We start from the raw sequence: 21,068 nt of genomic DNA on the forward strand, positions 1-21,068 counted from the left end.
TAAACTAATATTAAAACTAATTTAAACTAATACTTTGGGGATATGACATTCCAATGCTTGAGAGGCAAACCTCAGTGACCCCTGGACCATTCCCTATTAATACTGAAACTGAAGCAAATAATATCAGACTTGTATAGGGAAAGGCGAAAGTGACACCAGTCATTAATGCTTACCCTATAGTGACAACCACAATCTATGTTATGGTGCTGAAGGAGGAGACAAGTTAAACATGAGTAGCTCGTATGACAACGTGGGGACTCACCTGCATGCCAGCACGCGTTTTAGTTATCTGTAGAGGTTGTAAGAACTCAGGTGCTCGCTTGTCTGACAATAACGCTGGAAAACAAACACCAAATGTCAAATACAAAAGCATCTCTGCGCAATTTATGTCAGGACACAAATGTAGGCTTTTATATATACATGGTACTACTGTACAGTCAGCAAATTTACTATTTACAAATTTACTGATTTATTAAATCATGATCTTGGGGTGGTAAACCAATGCATTTGTTTAAATTTGATAAAAAAAATCTATAATTTTTCCAATTCATATGATCAGAAAATCTTAAAGTTTACATTTTAAGAATATTTTCAATTCAAGTTCATATTAAAAGAATATTTTCCTATTGATTTGTTTGTTTCTTGCTTAACGCTGCACTCAGCAATATTCCAGCTATATGGCGGCGGCGGTCTGGACCAGTGATCAACAGCATGAGCTCGATCTACACAATATTGGGATGCGATGACAGGTGTCAACAAAGTCGGCGAGCCTGACCACCCGATCCCGTTAGTCGCCTCTTATGACAAGCATGGGTCACTGAAGACCAATTCCAACCGGGATCTTCACTGGGTTTTCCTGTTGTCATCCTGAGAATATTATTTTGTTCCAATTTTCCTAATATTTCTTCATAATATATGAATATTTATAATAACATCATGGAGATAGTGATAGACGTACAGAGTTTGGTTTTGGCATCTGTAAAGGCTGCTTCCCATGTTATCCTCTTCTCAGTAGAGGGGAACACCACCACAAACTGGTGGACTCCCTCTCTGAAAGTACAACAACATGCTTGTGAACATAAACAGTGACACTACTCAACCACTTAAAGGGTATTACTGCAAAGATTACCAGATTTACACAGTATGCACACCAGTTTTACACATTAATACTTCTTCAGATACGAAAAAAATACAATTTTTAACAATATGTCAAAAACAGTAAGTTCACAGACTGCTAATTTGATCATTTATACAGAAAAAATACATAGTCAAACAAAATGAAATCAGTGGCATCTTTCAGCACAACAATGGAACACTATCCAATCTTTTATTAGCAAATGAGGAAGACGTAGTCCATTATTGGTCATGGAATGAATAAATGGACTGGTAAATAGGCCAATATGAATTGCATTTCAGTAACATCCAGAGTGTTGTATCCTTGGGACTACAGAGGGACTGCAGACATTTATCACTGGATGGAGCTCATGATCACGGGTATATTGCTGACGAAACAAGGATCATCATGAGCATAACCTCGATATTTAATGGCTCTAACGTCTCTAAGAGATGGACCACTGTGCTCCCAAGCATCCCCTAACCCTACCACCAGCACCACCCCTTCCCAGTACTCCCACAAGTATAAGAGCATAAAGTGAGTGAGTATAGTTTTACGCCGCACTCAGCAATATTATATGGCGGCGGTCTGTCAATAATCGGATCTAGACCAGACAATCCAGTGATCAACATGAGCATCGATCTAAGCAATTGGGATACGATGACATGTGCCAATCAAGTCAGCGAGCCTGACCACCCGATCCCGTTAATCGCCTCTTACGACAAGCATGGGTTGCTGAAGATCAATTCTATCCCTAAGAGCATAAGAGAATAGACTGACTGAAAGATGCAAATCTGCATCCTGGAGCACTGCGCTCCCTAGCACACAAAGCAACCCCATCCCCCACTATCCCCCAAACAATAAGAGACTACACTGACTGTGTTGTGACTAGAAGCTCCAGCTTGTTGGACTCTGATGTGGGGCTGCGAATATGACATTCAGAGAGCTGCTTTAACAGTGACGTTGACATCTCCTTCAGTGCATCATCCAGCGCCTACAACATGAAACAGGTACAGACACTGAAACAATCATTCATTAACACAAATAAGGACCAACCATTGGGAGGGGAGATGACATCTAAGTGATATTTTGTACCAGCATTGACACAGAAATGAAAGGTCAAAATACTTTTGAGCAGTTTCAGACATACAGGGAATAGAGTCACTGAAGTCCAATGTTGTCTGAGAGTTACCTCCCCTTGCCCATGGCTCACCTGGTGTGGGAATGCCATCTTGTTAGTCAGCTCTGTCATCTGCGTGACCAGGTGCAAATCATCCTCCACCTGGTCCCGGTCTAGTGTTGCCTTCCGGGTCAGAGAACCCTGGGCTATCAAAACAAAATGACAATACAAATACCAGCTGTTACAGCCATTAGGAAGACTAAGTGAGCACGCTCTCAAACTACAGTTACAATCCTAGATACTTATATCTAAAACTAAACTAGAGAAGTAAGACAAAACATTTGACTACTAGCTATGGCTAGTCCTTCTAGCCTGATGTATATTAGCATCAAAGCCTTGAGATCAGGTAAGAATAGGGCCTGTAAGTTACTAGGTCACGGCACTTTACGAGACTTTAGCACTTTCGGTGACAGTGTTTTACGGCAATGGCGATAACACTGTTACAAGGGCATGTCCTGGCTAATCGTTCTCGACACACGCTGTGTGACTCAGGAAACTATGACATGCAACAGGTTACAAAAACACTTGGACTTTGTCGCATGAATAGCACGTGTATATCTGCCAACAGCTGTGCAGCCAAGCGTGGTAGTACACTTGGTCCAGTCTAGTGAAGTCATATTTTGGGATCGCGCAGGAGAGTCCTTGAACATACTGCACCAGTGAACTTACTCTTGAATATTTCAATGTCATCCAATCCAATCCTCAGCCACACTTTATGCTTTATATTCTCTGCAAAATCCTGACCGGCAGGGGATTTCCTGGAAATACAGATGATAAACTAGCATCCTGTTCTCATACATAAATGAATTAACAAAGGTGTCAAATGCAGGTATCAGAAAATATTTATAAAAATTCAAAATTATGAAAAATATAACAATGGTGTCAAACGGAATTTGATTTATTTGAGAAGATTCCTTCACGTTAATGGTTTACTGGAATCTGAGGTGGTCATATCTTCAAAGGTTAGAGCTTTGTATAAACTAATCCTTGCAGGAAGCATAGAATTTATTCAGGAAACAGTCTTCTTTTCTAAGTCAAAAATTAGTCAAATAAAAGTTACTCTTGTAGAAACATGTCACCAAAACATTCAGCTGTATATTTTGATACACCAACATGATAAGTATGCTTAAAAGAGGGGAGGTGGGGTGTGTACACCCTCTGCACCACTACCTTGCATTCCTGTATGCAACACTTACAGAATAATGGAGACTTTGCGTGTGACAGGTCCACTCTTCCTCTTGATGGAACTGAAGATCATCAGGTCAGAGAACAACCACATACAGCATTGGTCCTTCTTGGCCTGGAACATATTGGTCGTTCAACAGTCAGTGAGTTGGTATAAATGCTCCTTTAGAGAGTATTTTAGCAATACAACTAAATCTGGAAGACTAGCAAGAGTGAGTGAGTGAGTATTGTTTTACGAAACTTTTAGCAATATTCCAGCAATAACATGGTGGGGGACACCAGAAAAGGGCTTCACACATTGAAGAGTAGCAAGAGGTTGTAGACCCAGTAGCAAATGTATGGTGCTGTATACCAACAAAACATCCCTGGAGGGACACTGTAAAATTTGACCTTGACATTATTACTGAAAATATGCTCTTCTAAACAATCACAGTTACAAATATAAAATAGTTGCAAAACATTTGAACCAAAAAGTCAACTTTCCCCATAGATCATGAAAGTATATTAATGTCAAACCAACTCACAATGATCTGCACCATGTCATGTCTGATGTACGTTCTGTCTGGGACTGCCAGCTGGAAACAAAGGACCAAGAACATTATTTACATAATAATACATGCTGTAGAATGACAACCCATGCCTCCAAGACTATGCTCTGTACATCCTCTGAAAATTATCAATGCCCTGAAAACTTTGCCAACAGAACCCAATAACTGACTAAACCAAATTTTGATTCCACGAATGCTCGACACAAGCAACACTGCCACTATTAACCCCACCAAACCCCGACTGAACCAAAACATCTTTACTTACATCAGTAATGAGAAGGAGCTCCAGCTTCTTCAGAGATTCCTGCATGTCTTCTTCATGCTGACTGTCGTTGAGGTTGCCGATACGCATGGCCAGATCATGCATCACTTTGTCCGCCTGCTGGAGCAGGGGGAAGTCGGGGTGGTCACGTGGAGTGTTCTCCAGAAGACGCTGCAAACAGAGGAGAAAACTTAAAACAAACCCTCAACTTTACTGCTAGTATTTATCATGTATGAGTGAGATGGTAAGTACAACTTCATGCTACATTTAGCAATATTGCAGCCAAGTCACAGTAGGCACACATTCACAGTAGGCACACAATAACAATATGACTGTAGGGAATCAAACTTGTGTGTTGGCCATGGAAAGCCAATGCTTTGACAACTTGGCTTTCCCTTCTCATTTTGTAGTAGTAGTAGTAGCCTGTAGTAGTGGTTGCAATTCACACATGGTCTTTTAACTGAATGACTGTGTAAGTTGTACGTAGTGTCATCTTAAACAGTATTTCAGCTCACTTCAGTGAAACCCATGACCATGTGTTTGGCACTCACCACTTCGGTGAAACCCATGACCATGTGTTTGGTACTCACCACGTCGGTGAAAACAATGACAATGTGTTTGGTACTCACCATGTCGGTGAAAACAATGACAATGTGTTTGGTACTCACCACTTTGGTGAAACCCATGACCATGTGTTTGGCACTCACCACGTCGGTGAAACCCATGACCATGTGCTTGGTACTCACCTTATCAGTGAAACCAATGACCATGTGTTTGGCACTCACCACGCCGGTGAAACCCATGACCATGGGTTTGGCACTCACCACTTTGGTGAAAACCATGACAATGTGTTTGGTACTCACAGCTTTTGTGAAACCCATGACCATGTGTTTGACACTCACCACTTTGGTGAAACCCATGACCACGTATTTGGCACTCACCACTTCGGTGAAACCCATGACCATGTGTTTGGTACTCACCACTTCGGTGACAACCATGACAATGTGTTTGGTACTCACAGCTTCTGTGAAACCCATGACCATGTGTTTGACACTCACCACTTTGGTGAAACCCATGACCACGTATTTGGCACTCACCACTTCCGTGAAACCCATGACCATGTGTTTGAAACCCATGACCATGTGTTTGGTACTCACAGCTTCTGTGAAACCCATGACCATGTATTGGTACTCACAGCTTCTGTGAAACCCATGACAATGTGTTTGGCACTCATCACTTCAGTGAAACCCATGACCATGTGTTTGGCACTCACCACTTGAGTGTAACCCATGACAACGTGTTTGGTACTCACCACTTTGGTGAAACCCATGACCATGTGTTTGGCACTCACCACTTCGGTGAAACCCATGACCATGTGTTTGGCACTCACCACTTTGGTGAAACCCATGACCATGTGTTTGGCACTCACCACTTCAGTGAAACCCATGACCATGTGTTTGGCACTCACCACTTCGGTGAAACCCATGACCATGTGTTTGGCACTCACCACTTCGGTGAAACCCATGACAATGTGTTTGGTACTCACCACTTCGGTGAAACCCATGACCATGTGTTTGGTACTCACCATGTCGGTGAAAACAATGACAATGTGTTTGGTACTCACAACGTCGGTGAAACCCATGACCATGTGTTTGGCACTCACTACATCGGTGAAAACCATGACCATGTGTTTGGCACTCACCACGTCGGTGAAACCCATGACCATGTGTTTGGCACTCACCACTTCAGTGAAACCCATGACCATGTGTTTGGTACTCACCACTTCGGTGAAACCCATGACCATGTGTTTGGCACTCACCACTTCAGTGAAACCCATGACCATGTGTTTGGCACTCACCACTTCGGTGAAACCCATGACCATGTGTTTGGCACTCACCACTTCGGTGAAACCCATGACCATGTGTTTGGCACTCACCACTTCGGTGAAACTGAGAGCCACATTAGAGGGCAATGAAGAGGACCAGGTTATATCAATTAAAAGTTGAAACATTGTGTGGAAACATTTGTCAATAGGTCCACTAAACTAATGCCAGGCTACAAGATAGGATCAGCCTTTCAATCCACACTATAGTGAGTGAGATGGGTTTTACGCTGCTTTTGGAAATATTCTGGCACAACCATTGCAGGGGACACAAGAAATGGGCTTGACACATAGTACCCACATGGGGCATCATGATGCATGATGAACAAATGTTTTAACCTCTAGGCTATCCCACTGCCCTTAAATAACATAGTAAATAATACTAACTTCATATAATACTTGATGTTGACCTCAAGAAATTTCATTTTCCTGCAAAGCTGACAGTGAAACTTGAGACAGAAAGCGAAACATGCCTGAACTTCAGTCTCAACTGTATACATGAAACTTTGGCACGTTAGCAGAAGTATTAAGTATACAACAGGAGGAAATATAACTTCTATTTTCAAGATGACACATATATAAACATGAACCAGGAAAAAAATATATCATTGAATATATCAGATGTTTTGTGTGTAAACCGAATATTTTAAAAAAGCCTGATGAGTTGTCCAGACATGAGGTCCAAGATGGTTTCCAATTCTGTGAATCCCATAAACATGAGTATGATAATGACACAGCAGAATTTCTGATTGGACAATCCGATATTCGAACCAAAATCATCAGATCCTAGCACAACCAAGGCACATAACTCTGCAACTGCAAATTACACAACTGTGTCCCCATGGACCTTATTAGGAAGCAAATAAACTAATCCTGGCCTGAAAACGCTGCCACATACAAAAAACTATCATTTATTGTTTATATTAAAAAGGTGTTCTCCATGTACAAGTATTGTTCCTGAAGACACCTGACCTTTAACACAATACTATCCTGACACAGTTAGGATGAAATATTTTGTGATACACTGAAAATCCAGAGAATCATTAAAGATCTAGCTGCATTAAATAAATAATATAAAACAACCTATAGATTGTTAAACAAAAGATGGAGCAGAATCCATACTGACACAGCACAGGTAATTAATACTTAAAATGTCATCTATATGTATCAGGCCTGTCTTCAATCACAGCAGTAAAAGGTAAATATGCAGCATTCTTAATTAAGATACTGTTGTGACAGACTAAATTACTGATAAGGATCATTGTGGGATAGCTTAAAGGAAAAGTTCAAACATTCCATATTTCTCATTAACCCAAAACTCTTACATGTTTCCAATTTATTTGAAATCTCTGTCAAGAAATATTTCCTGATTTCGATTCAAGTAAACACTTTGTGTGTCAATGTGAAACACTTTATCATTCGATCAGTTATAGTTCCAGTTTTTATATTTACAAAAATTTCATAATGTAAACAGATCCTGCTCTCAAAAAGGGCAGACCACTTACAAATGCAAAGTCTCAAAACTGTGACATTTACACACTCTTTTGGATGAATGTTGAAGAAGTGAGCCTCGTTCTGCCCAATATTGCACTATTGGAAGATATCAGTAGACACAAAGACAAAATGGCAGCCAGCAAGGGAATCGATGAATGCATGTTTACTCAGTAAACAGTGTGTGAACATTCCCGCTTGCTGCTATATGTCCCCTGTCTAAACTGTTATATACTTCCCACACTTCTCGGAAACATAGCATCATTTCAACAAGCATCAACCTGACATGATAAGTACACATGAAATACTTGTGTAAAGTCTAGTAGTGTAGCTGGCCTCGTACTATTGACCACACAACTAGTCAACAAAACTCATGACTACAAAAATATTTGTAAAAGGAAACTTTTGTTCTAAAAAATAATACATTTACTGCAGAAGAACTTTCCAAATCTTTAAATGACATATAGAAGTTGTAATACCAATGAAGACAAATGGATTTAAACTCTTCACCTTTCTGACCACTCAACTAGTCCCCAAAACTCATGTTAAAACTTTTGTGCAAAATAATAAATATCTTTGCTGCACAAGAACCTTCCAAATCTTTAAGTGACATTTAGATGTTGTAGTACCAATGAAGACAAATTTGACAAATGGATTTCAATGTTTATACTTTTTAAATCTGATGTTTGAGTGCAGGTTCTCATACCTTTCTCAAGCAAATAATAAAGGTCTCAGCATCTGTACCTAAAATTCACATGGATAAATAATAACAAATGTGAAACTGTTGTCATGGACATGAAGTTTGATTTGCTGTGATCGAGGACTCATCATGTTTCCCATCATCATGGCTTGTGTCATACATCTAAGGTCAGCATCAGTATCAAATCTGACTTCACAAGATATCCTGTAGTACACTGGATAACATTTCTACCTTCTAATCTGTGTAGGAAGGCTCTGTATAAGGTATGGTATCCTCTACATGATCTGCTCATTTCACATCAAAATGTCAGCAATAAACTTTATAAAGTTATAACCTGAATCACTGTTGACATTCAAACTGTCTATAATAATATAAATAATAATAATTCATTTATATAGCGACTAGTATCCATCTGACTTGTTGCTCACTAGACGCTGTAATCAGAATCTGATTATTATTACACCAGATAACTCAAGCTGCCTGTTAGGCACTAGAAGGTTATAGTCACATGACTTTATCCAACCGGGTACCCATTTTCTGCTGGGTGAACAGAGGCTATTTTGAATGAACTCACTAGCCTAAGGTGAGACCACATGTATCACAAGTGCTTCATTGTGGGGCAGGACTGAAGTCCGAGACACTCTCAGGAGTCAAGCTGCCAAACACGGTCACGGACTGTCCGAGCTCGACATTGCTTAACTTCAACTGATTCGTGACCTGAGCTCTACGCACTGGACCACACAGCACCACGTCTAGTGATGGTTTCGATGTCAGCCTCCTCCAACTTCTTCTATAGCTGACATTAAACAGTGCGTGTGACAGACAACAAAACCTGTTGTACAGTGACGAATTCAGAAGTTACCCATGATGATGGTGATAGCTTACCTGTATCAGCAGTTCATAACGAGGAATCCTCTGGATGGGACGGACAATAAGGTCCTTCATCGACAGCTTGCTGCCACTGTCTCGCTGACATTGCTGCAACCAATACAAACAACATCAACATCACAAACATCAGCGCAAACAACAACATCACAGCACTGTGATCGTTTGCTACAACAAACTCTTACACGTTGAAGGATTTCATCTAATGAAGGTTTGCTCAGTCAGGACTAAGAACACACTGCCAAGGTGTGTTGGGTCCCATGTTCGAAGTGCAGGGTTCCATGTAGTATACTCATGGCAAGAAGTAAGGCAATGAACTGAAAGGCTGGAATGTGCTTGACAAATGTTGTATATATCCTGAAGATGATGACACGTGCTTCAAAGTGAGATATTTCAGCATTAAAAATTGTTGATACTGAGCATTTACCCGACTGACTGACTGACTGAGTTTGGTTTTACGCCACTTTTAGCAATATTCCTGCAACATCACGGCGGGGAAAGCATTTACCCGAAACACAGAACATTCTTCTGAAATATTGTATTCCATTGTTTATTTTTTTTCATTCAATTGATCAATTAAAAGAAAACTGTATACAAATTGTAGAATAATGTTTATATGTAAAACAAATATAGAAACAGGCAGCTACATTTTAATTGAACAGGATCTGCGGGAAATGGAGTGAATGAGAGTGATTTTATGCCACTTTTAGCAACAACCCAGCAATATCACAGCTGACACCAGAAATGTGCTTCATACAATATTGGTTGGTTTGTTTAACACTGCACTCAGCAATATTCCACCTATATGGTGACGGTCTGTAACTAATCGAGTCTGAACTAGACAATCCAGTGATCAACAGCATGAGCATCGATCTATGCAAATGGGATGCAATGACATGTGTCAACCAAGTTGGCGTGCCTGACCACCTGATTTCGTTAGTCAATGTACCCATGTGGATAATTGAATATTGCTGAGTAAAAGGTTAAACGACAAACAAACAAACACACAATGTCTAGTGAGTGTTGTTTAACACTGAAGCCAACAGTATGTCACAATGGTCAGGCAATCAAGTCTGGACCAGACAACCTGGTTGCAGATATTCTGGCTGAGCAATGAGCCATGAAATCAGAATACTATGGTACTTCATCAACCTCGTCTGACCAGTTTATTCATTTGAGGCTACCTCTTACAGCAAGCATAGATCAATGGTCACTGATTCTATCCCAGAATTCCCACGGGATAAACTTAGACTGGAATTGGTTTCTTGAGCACAGCAGTTGGCATCTTCCCAAGGCAAGGGAGGTAACGACAGCTTCCATTCTTGCCAAACTGGCTGGAATTATGGACTGACTGACTGAGTTTGGTTTTACGCCGCTTTTAGCAATATTCCAGCAACATCACGGCGGGGGACACCAGAAATGGGCTTCACACATTGTACCCATGTGGGGATTCGAACCCGGGTCTTCGGCGTGACGAGCCAACGCTTTAACCACTAGGCTACCTCACCGCCCCTGGAATTATGGAATTACATTGATACATTATGGTTTGGTTCGGTTTCTTGTTTCAAGTAGCACTCAACAATGTTCCAGCTATATGGTGGTGGTTGGTAAATAATTGAGTGTGGATCAGACAATCTGGTGATCAACGGCATGAGCATCAATCTACGCAATTGGGATATGACATGTGTCAACCAAGTCAACGAGTCTGACTTCCCGATCCTGTTAGTCGCCTCTTATGACAAGCATGGGTTACTGAAGATCAATTCTACCCAAGTCTTCACTGGTAGATATATTATGGCTGGACTAACAAGTCTATGCATACTTTAATCAGAGTTTGGTCAATTGCAGGATTTTCAGAATATTTATATCATCAGCTGAGCATTGACAGATATTCGCCAAATCATGTCATATTTTTCATCAAAGTGATCAAATGATTTGACGCACTTGAAGTGGAAAGACCTGCTTTGATATCATAATAAAGATCTTAATTATTAATCAGATCATCTTTACTGGGCAGAGCCATTGAAACACATGCAAGTGATGTGAAAGGTGAAATCTAACTGAATTGGTAAGGGTAATTTAGTCCCTGGTGGCTAGTCACTGAAGTTAGTTTGGTAAGGGTGGATACTGGACTTTTACCATCACTTAACTACATTTCCTCCAGAAAGCTATCGCCTAATTCACAGAGAGACATGTTGGTACATATACTTACCTCTACAAACTTCTGTACTGAGGACTTATTGGTGAGGGCGTTCTCTATAACCTTTCCAGACAACCGGTAGTTCTCCACAAATGATAAATAGCTCTCTAACACAGTCTGTTTTGAAAACTGAAATAAAACATTTGATAAGCAAAATGCAATAAACAAAATGGAAAAAATGCAGCAACTGTTCCAAAAGATAAACAATTATTCTGACAACATGCCTTGACAGAGAATGGTATGTCAGTTTCATTGTGGCATCCATACCTGGTGGGAAACCATGTTGTTTATAGCATGCACCCTGAGTGACAGATCCCTGACATTTATCGTAACAGTGAGTATGGGTTTATGCTGCAATATCATGATGGGGGACACCAGAAATAGGCTTCACACATTGTACCCACGTGAGGAATCGAACCCAGGTTTTCGGCGTGACGAGCGAATGCTTCAACCACTAGGCTACCCCATCGCCCTTTATCACAACAGTGTTTGAAGGGACCAAGTTAGGTTTCATAGTTCTTTTAGCAATATTCCACCAATATCAAGGCTGCAGTGCTTCACACAGTTAATGGGTCCTCAGATAGATGAGCCAATTTTGTCTGCACTGGGTAGCCTTGTCATCACTCTCACAGTTTGTAAGAAACAATATGGACATAATTCTGGTCCAATTCACACTTGAACAAAGTGACCTTAGTGCTATGGCTACCATCTCTGTATGGGAGCTACAGGGTTTACACAGACTTTGAAAAAAGAAAGTCATGGTGACTCACAGTATTTATTTTGGGGATCATTTTCAATGTTTGGGAGTCATGAAATTTTAGTGTAATATTTATTTGTGTATATCAAGAGTTTAGCAGAGATTTTGTTGTTTTGTATTGTATTGCCATTTAAATGTTACCGGAAGTTAATAAATAGTATATTTTTCACAGTTCAAATCATCATGCTTGTGATTTATTCACTGTAGCATACAGTTATTAACATGAATTGAAAGAAATATCTAAATTAATAAAGACCTCATGAAAACTATCATTGTTTGCTTATCAAATCAATTTTATTGAACTGAATTCGGGGGTCACTTATAAAACTTGCGTCAAGCTTGACTCGTATGATAATATTTTGAGAATCTTTTACAAAATAGTTGCGTCAAATACTCAGGAATCGCTCGTCATGTAAAACCCTGGAGCTAAAATAGTCAAAGAGTAACAATTTTGTGACAGTGGTCTATGATTGCTTCTGGTATGACCCAGACTGACACTGCAAAGTCATCGGATGATGCAGTTTCTGGAAATAACTCATGGACAGATAAAAGATCATTATATTCCAGTATTACAAATACAAATGCATAAAAATTGAAAGTGAAGTGAAAAATATCTTAATCACAAGCATGATAAAGTTACACACCAACAAACATGATTAAAGTTGGATTTGGGGGGTTGTACATCATGAAAAAAATTCGGGACACCAGAAATGGTCTTCCTACATTGTACAAAGACGGTTGCACTTTCCAACAACATTTAACACTAAACTAGATGAACTGTGGTTATATTTCCCAACAACCATTAATACTAAACCAGATGGGCTGATGTTGTACTTTCCAACAACTATTAATACTAAACCAGTCAGACTGAGGTTGTGCATTCCAGCAACTATTATTACTACACCAGATAGACTGAGGTTGTACTTTCCAACAACTATTAATACTAAACCAGATGGACTGAGGTTGTACTTTCCAACAACTATTAATACTAAACCAGATGGACTGAGGTTGTACTTTCCAACAACTATTAATACTAAACCAGATGGACTGAGGTTGTACTTTCCAACAACTATTAATACTAAACCAGATGGACTGAGGTTGTACTTTCCAACAACTATTAATACTAAACCAGACGGATTGAAGTTGTACTTTCCAGCAACTATTAACACTAAACGTGGGACAAGCATGGTGAGATGTCAGCACCTCTGACATGAGGAAGTAGTAGTATCCTCCAGCTACTTACAATATATGTGATGATGTTTCCCACTGTGCTGTTGGCCGTGTCCCAGTGCTTCCACACGTTGTCCAAGAAATCCAGATAAATAGAGTGATGTGTGAGAATCTCTGGTATCATGTAGAATATATTGTCCACTATTGTATCATCTAGGCTACTCTGTGTCTTCAGTGGGACCATGTATTTCTGAAACAAAAGAACAAATCAAGTAGACACATCTAAGGAAACTGAATCTGCCATTGTACCCATGTGGGGAATCAAATCCACGCCCTAGTAAGTCAGTGAGTTTAGTTTTACGCTCAGCAACATTACAGTTATATGGCGGTGGTCTGTAAATAATCGAGTCTGGACCAGACAATCCAGTGATCAAAGCATGAGCATCGATCTGAGCAATTGGGAAACGATGACATGTGTCAACCGAGTCAGCGAGCCTGACCACCCGATCCCGTTAGTCGCTTCCTACGACAAGCATGGGTTACTGAAGATCAATATTCTAACCCGGATCTTCACGGGCGGTCCAGGTCCTAGGCATGATGACTAGGCTACCCCACCACCAATATCAGGGTGAGGGACAACTGACTGACTGAGTTTAGTTTTACGCTGCTTTTAGCAATATTCCAGCAATATCACGGCGGGGGACAACAGAAATGGGCTTCACACATTGTACCTATGTGGGGAATCGAACCCGGGTCTTTGGTGTGATGAGCGACCACTTTAACCACTGGGCTACCCCACCGCCCCTGATGGTCTATAACACATAGGGCACTGGTTTAGATTACCGGTTGGGATTATGACTGGGATTTGACTTAGTTATAAGCTTATACCATGACAGCTTAGGTGATTATGATTAGAACTTAGATTTCTTGACATGCTAATAAAGAGAGTGGATTACTAACTGACTTGGGCAATAATGAATATCAAGGAGTCTATAGTGATTTGGAATGTATGTTGATATATTTAACATACATCTCCACCCCAGAGACTGTAGTTGTAAGGAACATATTCAGAATTTGCAAGACTGTACAGATCCATGTCCTAGTCAGTGAGTGAGTTTAGTTTTACTCTGCACTCAGCAACATTCCAGCTATATGGCGGCCATCTGTAAATAATCGAGTCTGGCCAGACAATAAAATTATTCTGTGATCAACATCACGCTCATGAAGATCAATTCTGACCCGGATCTTAAAGGGTTCCAACTCAAAGTACCCATTAAGGACATGAATATATTTTTGCCTAGTATACAGAGCCCGAGCAACAAAACGTTGGCAGTGCTTCGACATTCCTAACCCTATGATAAACATTGATTCTTTTGAGCAATGACAGTGATTTTCATTATGTTAACAAAATTCCATCGAGTATTTGGAGCGATGACTGAGATTTTCATTATGTTATTAATTTTACATAATTTCTTCTGAACAGAGAATTGCCATTCTTATAATCATGTTAACTAATTTACAATTTCCATAATGCTCATTTAAGAATGGTATATTCCTTCTTCCAGTTTCCATTGGTAAGCTATGACAAGATGATCGAAAGAATAATGATGAAAACAATAAAGAGGGTGGTATGTTCATCAATTGTGTTCCATCTTAATGCTCAAGTTGTTGATTTTTTAAAAATGTTGTGGAGTATTCACTAGAATTTTTAATACCCACAAATGCCTCAGAAATCTACTCCAAATCATAATCCAAGTTCCAGGTCTGGGGCAGTCCTGCCGTTTTTTCAAGCAAACTTCATTGTTCAAGCTTATTGATTTTCCTATCATGGAAACTGATTTATGTTCCGAGAGGTCTTCGATTCCTTTCTTATCTTGTCCATCCTCTTATTAGACGATAATAATTTCCTAAACCCTCGATTGTTCATCGGTTTAATGCTCTGAGCAAAGGTCGACAGAAGCATTGTTGAATAGGAAAAGATTTTTCTTTATATGGACTAGTGATAATCACTACAGTAGCAATTCAATCGGGAATGATATATTTCTTTCTATAGAGTGTGCTGAATCTGACAGAATGTTCTTTGCCTCGGTCAGTGTCTGTGTTATAGCTATATGTAGATGACGTAGATCAAACCAGTGTTGACAGTTATAATCCATCCAATCAGGGCAGGTTTACAGTTATAATCCATCCAATAAGGGCAGGTTGACTGGCATCAAGGTCAAACACTGGCTCCTCATTTTAGTGACCTTGTATTTAAACAGGCACAGTATACTGTGAGTGAGTGAGTGGGTGAGTGAGTGAGTGAGTGAGTGAGTGAGTGAGTGAGTGAGTGGAGTGAGTGAGTGAGTGAGTGAGTGAGTGAGTGAGTGAGTGAGTGAGTGAGCTAAAAAATGAAGCTAGCTAGCTTAAATGGAGTGAGTGAGTATGGTTTTACGCCGCTTTCAGCAATATTCCAGGAATATCACGGCAGGGGGACACCAGAAATGGGCTTCACACATTGAACCCATGTGAGGAATCGAACCCGGGTCTTTGGCGTGAGGAGCGAACGCTTTAACCATTAGGCTACCCCCGAGGACAGTAAGAAGGCATACAACTTCTAGACATTCACCACTTTGGTTAAACCTACAGAATGGTTAGGCTATGATAAATTTGAACCACAATGATAGTCGATACAACTTGCTAAATCTCATCCACCCTGCTAGTCACACATGCAACTCGTTATCACTACAGTTTACTTCCTCACAATCAAGGGAATAGTAGTCATCCACTTCAAATCCTTTTTGCCAGTCATGTTTACCAATGGTTCTGGATGCATTTTCTAACTATTCTGTTAACATGTTTCTGTCCTTCTTGTTTTCTAGTCATTCAAACTGTAATCTGTGCATGATCGATGATTGCTGTGTAGAAACAATCTATTTCAAACTACACTTTCCAGAAAGCTGAAATGTTTAATACCTAAAGATCAGCTTATAAGGTCTAACAATTGGTCAGGAAAACCGATTGTGCTTCATTTTGGATTTTCTGATGGGTCAGCAGGGTTTTTTACCTGGACCCACAAACACGAGGGTCCAGGGGACCTCTAATTTTTAGTTTTAAGAGTCCTTGCAGGCAATACGAGGGTCCTTTGAAGTAACAGTTTGGAGAACTCTATGTTTTGATACTTTTTTTGGAGCCCGGAATCAATCATTGATCATGTGGACTGATATAGATGAAATGATGCAAGTTACTGCTCTGAAAGAAACATCCAAACACTTAGCAAATTCATACATGTGAATTTTTTTTCCACGTCGATTCTCTACATTTGTGCATGCTGGACGCACATTTTCGCGTTGCGTAAAAACCTGGGTCAGTCTCAGTGTATGACTAACAAATCATTATTCAGGATTCTAATGCAAACCAAATCACTGAGTGAGTGGGGGGGCGAGGCGATCGGGTAGCCTAGTGGTTAAAGCATTTGCTTGTAACGCCAAAGACCTGGGTTCGAATCCCCACATGGGTACAATGTGTGAAGCCCATTTCTGGTGGCCCCCGCCATGGTGGTGGAATATTGCTAAAACCGGCGTAAAAACTGAACTCAATCAGAGTGAGTGAGTGAGTGAGTGAGTATTTTTCAAAGCTGCATCAGCACTTTTGCAGCAGTGAGCAATAGCCTGAGTACGAAAATAGAGATGTTTATAGAAGCTGATTCCTTCTCCTTCCAACAATGCAATAAAACCGCATAGAAGTGTCGTTGATGTGAGTTTTGATCATTTAAATGTTGCTCTGGACATCAACAAACTCCTAGTTGCTAAACTGCAGCTCTGATTGAATCGGCAGCATCAAAGCCAGTAAAAACAAGTTGTTACGAAATGTTTTCATTAACCATCGTTATCTGACATTTTTCAAATGGGTCTGAAGAGGACCATGTACACCTGGAACAGTTCAGTCCTACACGATTAAAGAAGGCGTGTGTCATTACTGCAGCTATACACCCTATATATAGCCTACATCACATGTGTAGATGCTGGCCGTGAATGAAGAGAGAGGGAGTAGTCGACATCGGTGTCGTTGTTGGAGCTGCTAATGGATGCTAGGAGAAAAGATGGTGCACATTACAACACTCAAGCTGCACGATCAAAAATAGCATCCTATCATCTTCCCTATCATATTTAACATCTTCTTGTTCACCACCAACAGTGTAATTACTGAGCCCCTAAGGCATAATTGCCAGTCCTGTGTAATAACAGATGCACAGTCAACACAGTAACCTTTTAAAACAATGGCATATTTTTGGTAATGCTCAGAGAGGTGTAGAGATACAGACCATAACTGACTGACTGACTGACTGACTGACTGACTGACTGAGTTTATTTTTACGCCGCTTTTAGCAATATTCCAGCAACATCACAGCGGGAAGACACCAGAAATAGGCTTCACACATTGTGCCCATGTGGGGAATCGAACCCGGGTCTTCGGCCTGACGAGCCAACGCTTTAACCACTAGGCTACCCCACCGCCCCACAGACCATAACTAATCCCCCTTTACATATTCCAAGTAAAAGTTTAGTCACACTGTGTTGCACAATCCAGTTTTGAGCTGGCTGAGATCAAACCCTTGAATATATGTCACATAGAGAAACCTCCAAGGATTATGAAAAATATTGTGAGCGACTATCACTTGTAATTATTGTCATTCTTGTGTAATAAAAGATACAGAATCAACCATCGAAAACAATTTCGTATTTTTGGTAATGTTGAGAGGTCTATTGAATTTATGGCACATAGAAACTTCCACGTTTTTTGGAATAAGACTGTGAACATGTTTCACGTGTTATTATTGCCATCAATCCCTGTTGCGTAGATCGATGCTCATGCTGCTGATCACTGGATTGTCTGGTCTAGACTCGAATATTTACAGATCGCCACCATATAGCTGGAATATTGCTGAGTGTGGAATAAAATTAAACTCATTCACTATTATTGCCATTCTTGTGTAAACAAAGGTACAGAATCAACCGTCTAAAACAATGATTACACAATGCCATTTTAGAACATGGTCAAATGTAACATATGTCATATTTGGGATTACTGACTGACTGTGTGAGTTTGGCTTTACGCCACTTTTAGCAATATTCCAGCAACATATCAACAAAATGCAATTAGTGGGACACCAGAAATGGGCTTCACCGATACATATGCATTGTACCCATGTGGGGATTCAAACCCGGTCTTCATTTGGGTGAGACATTTAACTAACCACTAGACTACCCATTTAGAAAGTGGTCCGCATGTTCTATTTGGGATTACACTTTCTAGTGAAGTACAAATTCTAGTACTCTTTGGGTTGAGTCCCATCCAGGATTCGAACCCACATCCTCAGAGTCAGGCACCTAATCACCAGCACACAAAGTCAGCCTCCTAACCCGCTCAGCCACCACGACTTCCAAAATATCTGACTGTCAAAAAGGTCATCAATGAATAATGTTAAAAAGCAGATGGTATTTAGGGTAGTTATCTAAACAATGAGATATTTCTGGTAATTCTTCCTGAGGTCTTTTAGATTTAGGGCACAAAGAAAAACATATGATTTATGGGAAAGGAATGTACATTAACCATCTAATACAACGTCTTCCTTTTCTAATTCAGTCAAATCACAGCTGATTTAAGCAAAGAAACAAAGCAACTCTGTTCTCTATTTAAGAAACAAGAATGTTGGCTGCAAACAACTTTGGAATAAACACTTCAATTTATGAGCACAAAATTTGTTCGGCGTAATGATTGATAATGGCAGGATCTCTACAAATCTTCTTTCAATCTCCCCTTGAAATCGTAAACACAGATTGTACTCTACCAGAGCAATATCATGTCAGGGTAACTTCAGCCCAGCATCTGTGCAAAACATGGGGTTGAAACCTTCACAATGCACAATCACAACCCTCATTTCCTGACTCTCTGCACACCATTACAAAAATCAATCAGGTCTTGTCTTACAGACCTGACATCAGTCGCGGAACCCAGTCTTGTGTATGACCAGCGCTACAATCAAACATCCTACAGATGCCACATCATCCATACAAAGGGGCGGTGGGGTAGCCTTGTGGTTAAAGCGTTTGCTCGTCAAGCCAAAGACCACGGTTCGAGTTCCCCATATGGCTACAGACTGTGAAGCCCATTTCTGGTTTTCCCCTCTGTGATATTGCTGGAATATTGCTTAAGCGGTGTAAGCTAAACTCACTCATCCATACAGACCAAACTAAAGTCCTGCAGGAAATGAGAGCTAACATATAGTGTGTCCACACTCTTAATAAACAGAAGTCATCATAAACACATGTAAAAATTGGGTGAGTGAGTAAGTTTAGCTTTACGCTGCTTTTAGTAATATTCCAGCAATATCACAGGGCGGGAACAAGAAATGGGCTTCACACATTGTACCCATCTGGGGAATCAAACCTGGCTCTTCGGCGTGACGAGCGAACACTTTGACCTCTAGGCTACCCCACTGCCCCCATATAAAAAAGAGTTAGAGTTTAATGCTGCTATTTTTCTTACATATCATGACGTGTGTTGACTCAATCTGGATGGAAAACACATAGTGCACATGTAAAACGTCCGTGGCAAAACTCACACAGATTACTGTCAAAGCTTATGTGTGATTTTATCGACTGACCAGCACATCCTGCAATATCAAGCCGCACAACTCTGCACAGCACATCACAGACATGAACCTGTACTTTGACAGAAATAAAAATCTGACAAAAAACAATCTTTATTTCAAACCTTATTTTTTCCCAATACTTTCTAAGGTACTTTAAAGTTAAAGCCATTTCAAGCCACTTCAAGGGCTTTTAAGTCTGTGTGAACCCTATGTAACTATGTGTTACTAAGTACATGGAGAAGTTATTTATAGCCAAAAGTAATTTGCTCTGAAAAGTGTTCATACATAATTATGAAATAAGAAAAGAATCTTAAGAGCAGTATCTGCAACAGTCAGCATCTTGGAAGAAACCTCCACAGACCTGTCAAAAGTGGGCCTCAGAGAATCTGGTTAACAAGAAACATGCAAGTCGGCCTATTTTCATCTACACTTCCTAAATGAATGATTTACATTCATAGCCAATTCAATCATAGCCAATTCAGCAGTTTTGCCAACAATCTTGAGCCAACCTTTAAAAAAACAATTATCTAATAGAGCTAACAGTTACATCAATAACCCAGACCCTTGTCAGTATTAACGCATATAGCCCCCATGAGTTCAAGAAGAGAACAGGTGCCCCTCCACTAGTTGTGGATCATATCAAGGTCACAGCAAATGAACCAGAAGTCGATCTGGAGTGGTGAGATGAACCTGGCCAGTATTCATGCCTTGGGTTCTATTGTCTGTCTGGAAGCTTGATGAACACTGCATGCTGGGCATATACCGACAGTGCTTGCTTCAATTTGGTTAGGTAATGCTAATCCAAGGGATTGGAATCACCCATAAAGATCGATATGTTTATACAGATTCAAGTTCGACATCGACATTGTATTGCTGCAACTTGTATAGTCTCACAGTCCCTGAACCACATTAGTTTCCTTCTTCCTAGCCCAATCTGCAATGCTAAAGCCCTAAATGAAGCAAGTCTAGATTACCTCAGGTTCTGAATCTCCCATCTCACTGGGGCTCCATTTCAATTTAATTAATGATTTGTTTCTTAATTAATGATTTGTTTCTATCA

The 21,068-nt window shown here is 40.2% G+C and overlaps 1 protein-coding gene across 2 annotated transcripts in view; it reads right to left on the minus strand.

Annotated features, from left to right (window-relative positions):
- LOC124277554 (rho guanine nucleotide exchange factor 17-like) overlaps positions 1-21,068 on the minus strand; it is a 119,403-nt gene that overhangs the window by 18,266 nt on the left and 80,069 nt on the right. For both annotated transcript variants that reach the window (XM_046713262.1, XM_046713261.1), the window contains exons 4-14: positions 13,448-13,624; positions 11,460-11,576; positions 9,248-9,340; positions 4,293-4,460; positions 4,004-4,054; positions 3,491-3,594; positions 2,964-3,052; positions 2,328-2,440; positions 1,993-2,108; positions 959-1,050; positions 263-336 (exon numbers count right to left, since the gene is read on the minus strand). In XM_046713262.1, coding sequence (XP_046569218.1) covers positions 263-336; positions 959-1,050; positions 1,993-2,108; positions 2,328-2,440; positions 2,964-3,052; positions 3,491-3,594; positions 4,004-4,054; positions 4,293-4,460; positions 9,248-9,340; positions 11,460-11,576; positions 13,448-13,624 — 1,194 coding nt within the window. The remainder of the gene's footprint in view (positions 1-262; positions 337-958; positions 1,051-1,992; positions 2,109-2,327; positions 2,441-2,963; positions 3,053-3,490; positions 3,595-4,003; positions 4,055-4,292; positions 4,461-9,247; positions 9,341-11,459; positions 11,577-13,447; positions 13,625-21,068) is intronic.

Source organism: Haliotis rubra, unplaced genomic scaffold (genome assembly GCF_003918875.1).
Source record: "Haliotis rubra isolate DU_JTF1 unplaced genomic scaffold, ASM391887v1 Scf223, whole genome shotgun sequence".
Taxonomy (NCBI): Eukaryota; Metazoa; Mollusca; class Gastropoda; order Lepetellida; family Haliotidae; genus Haliotis; species Haliotis rubra.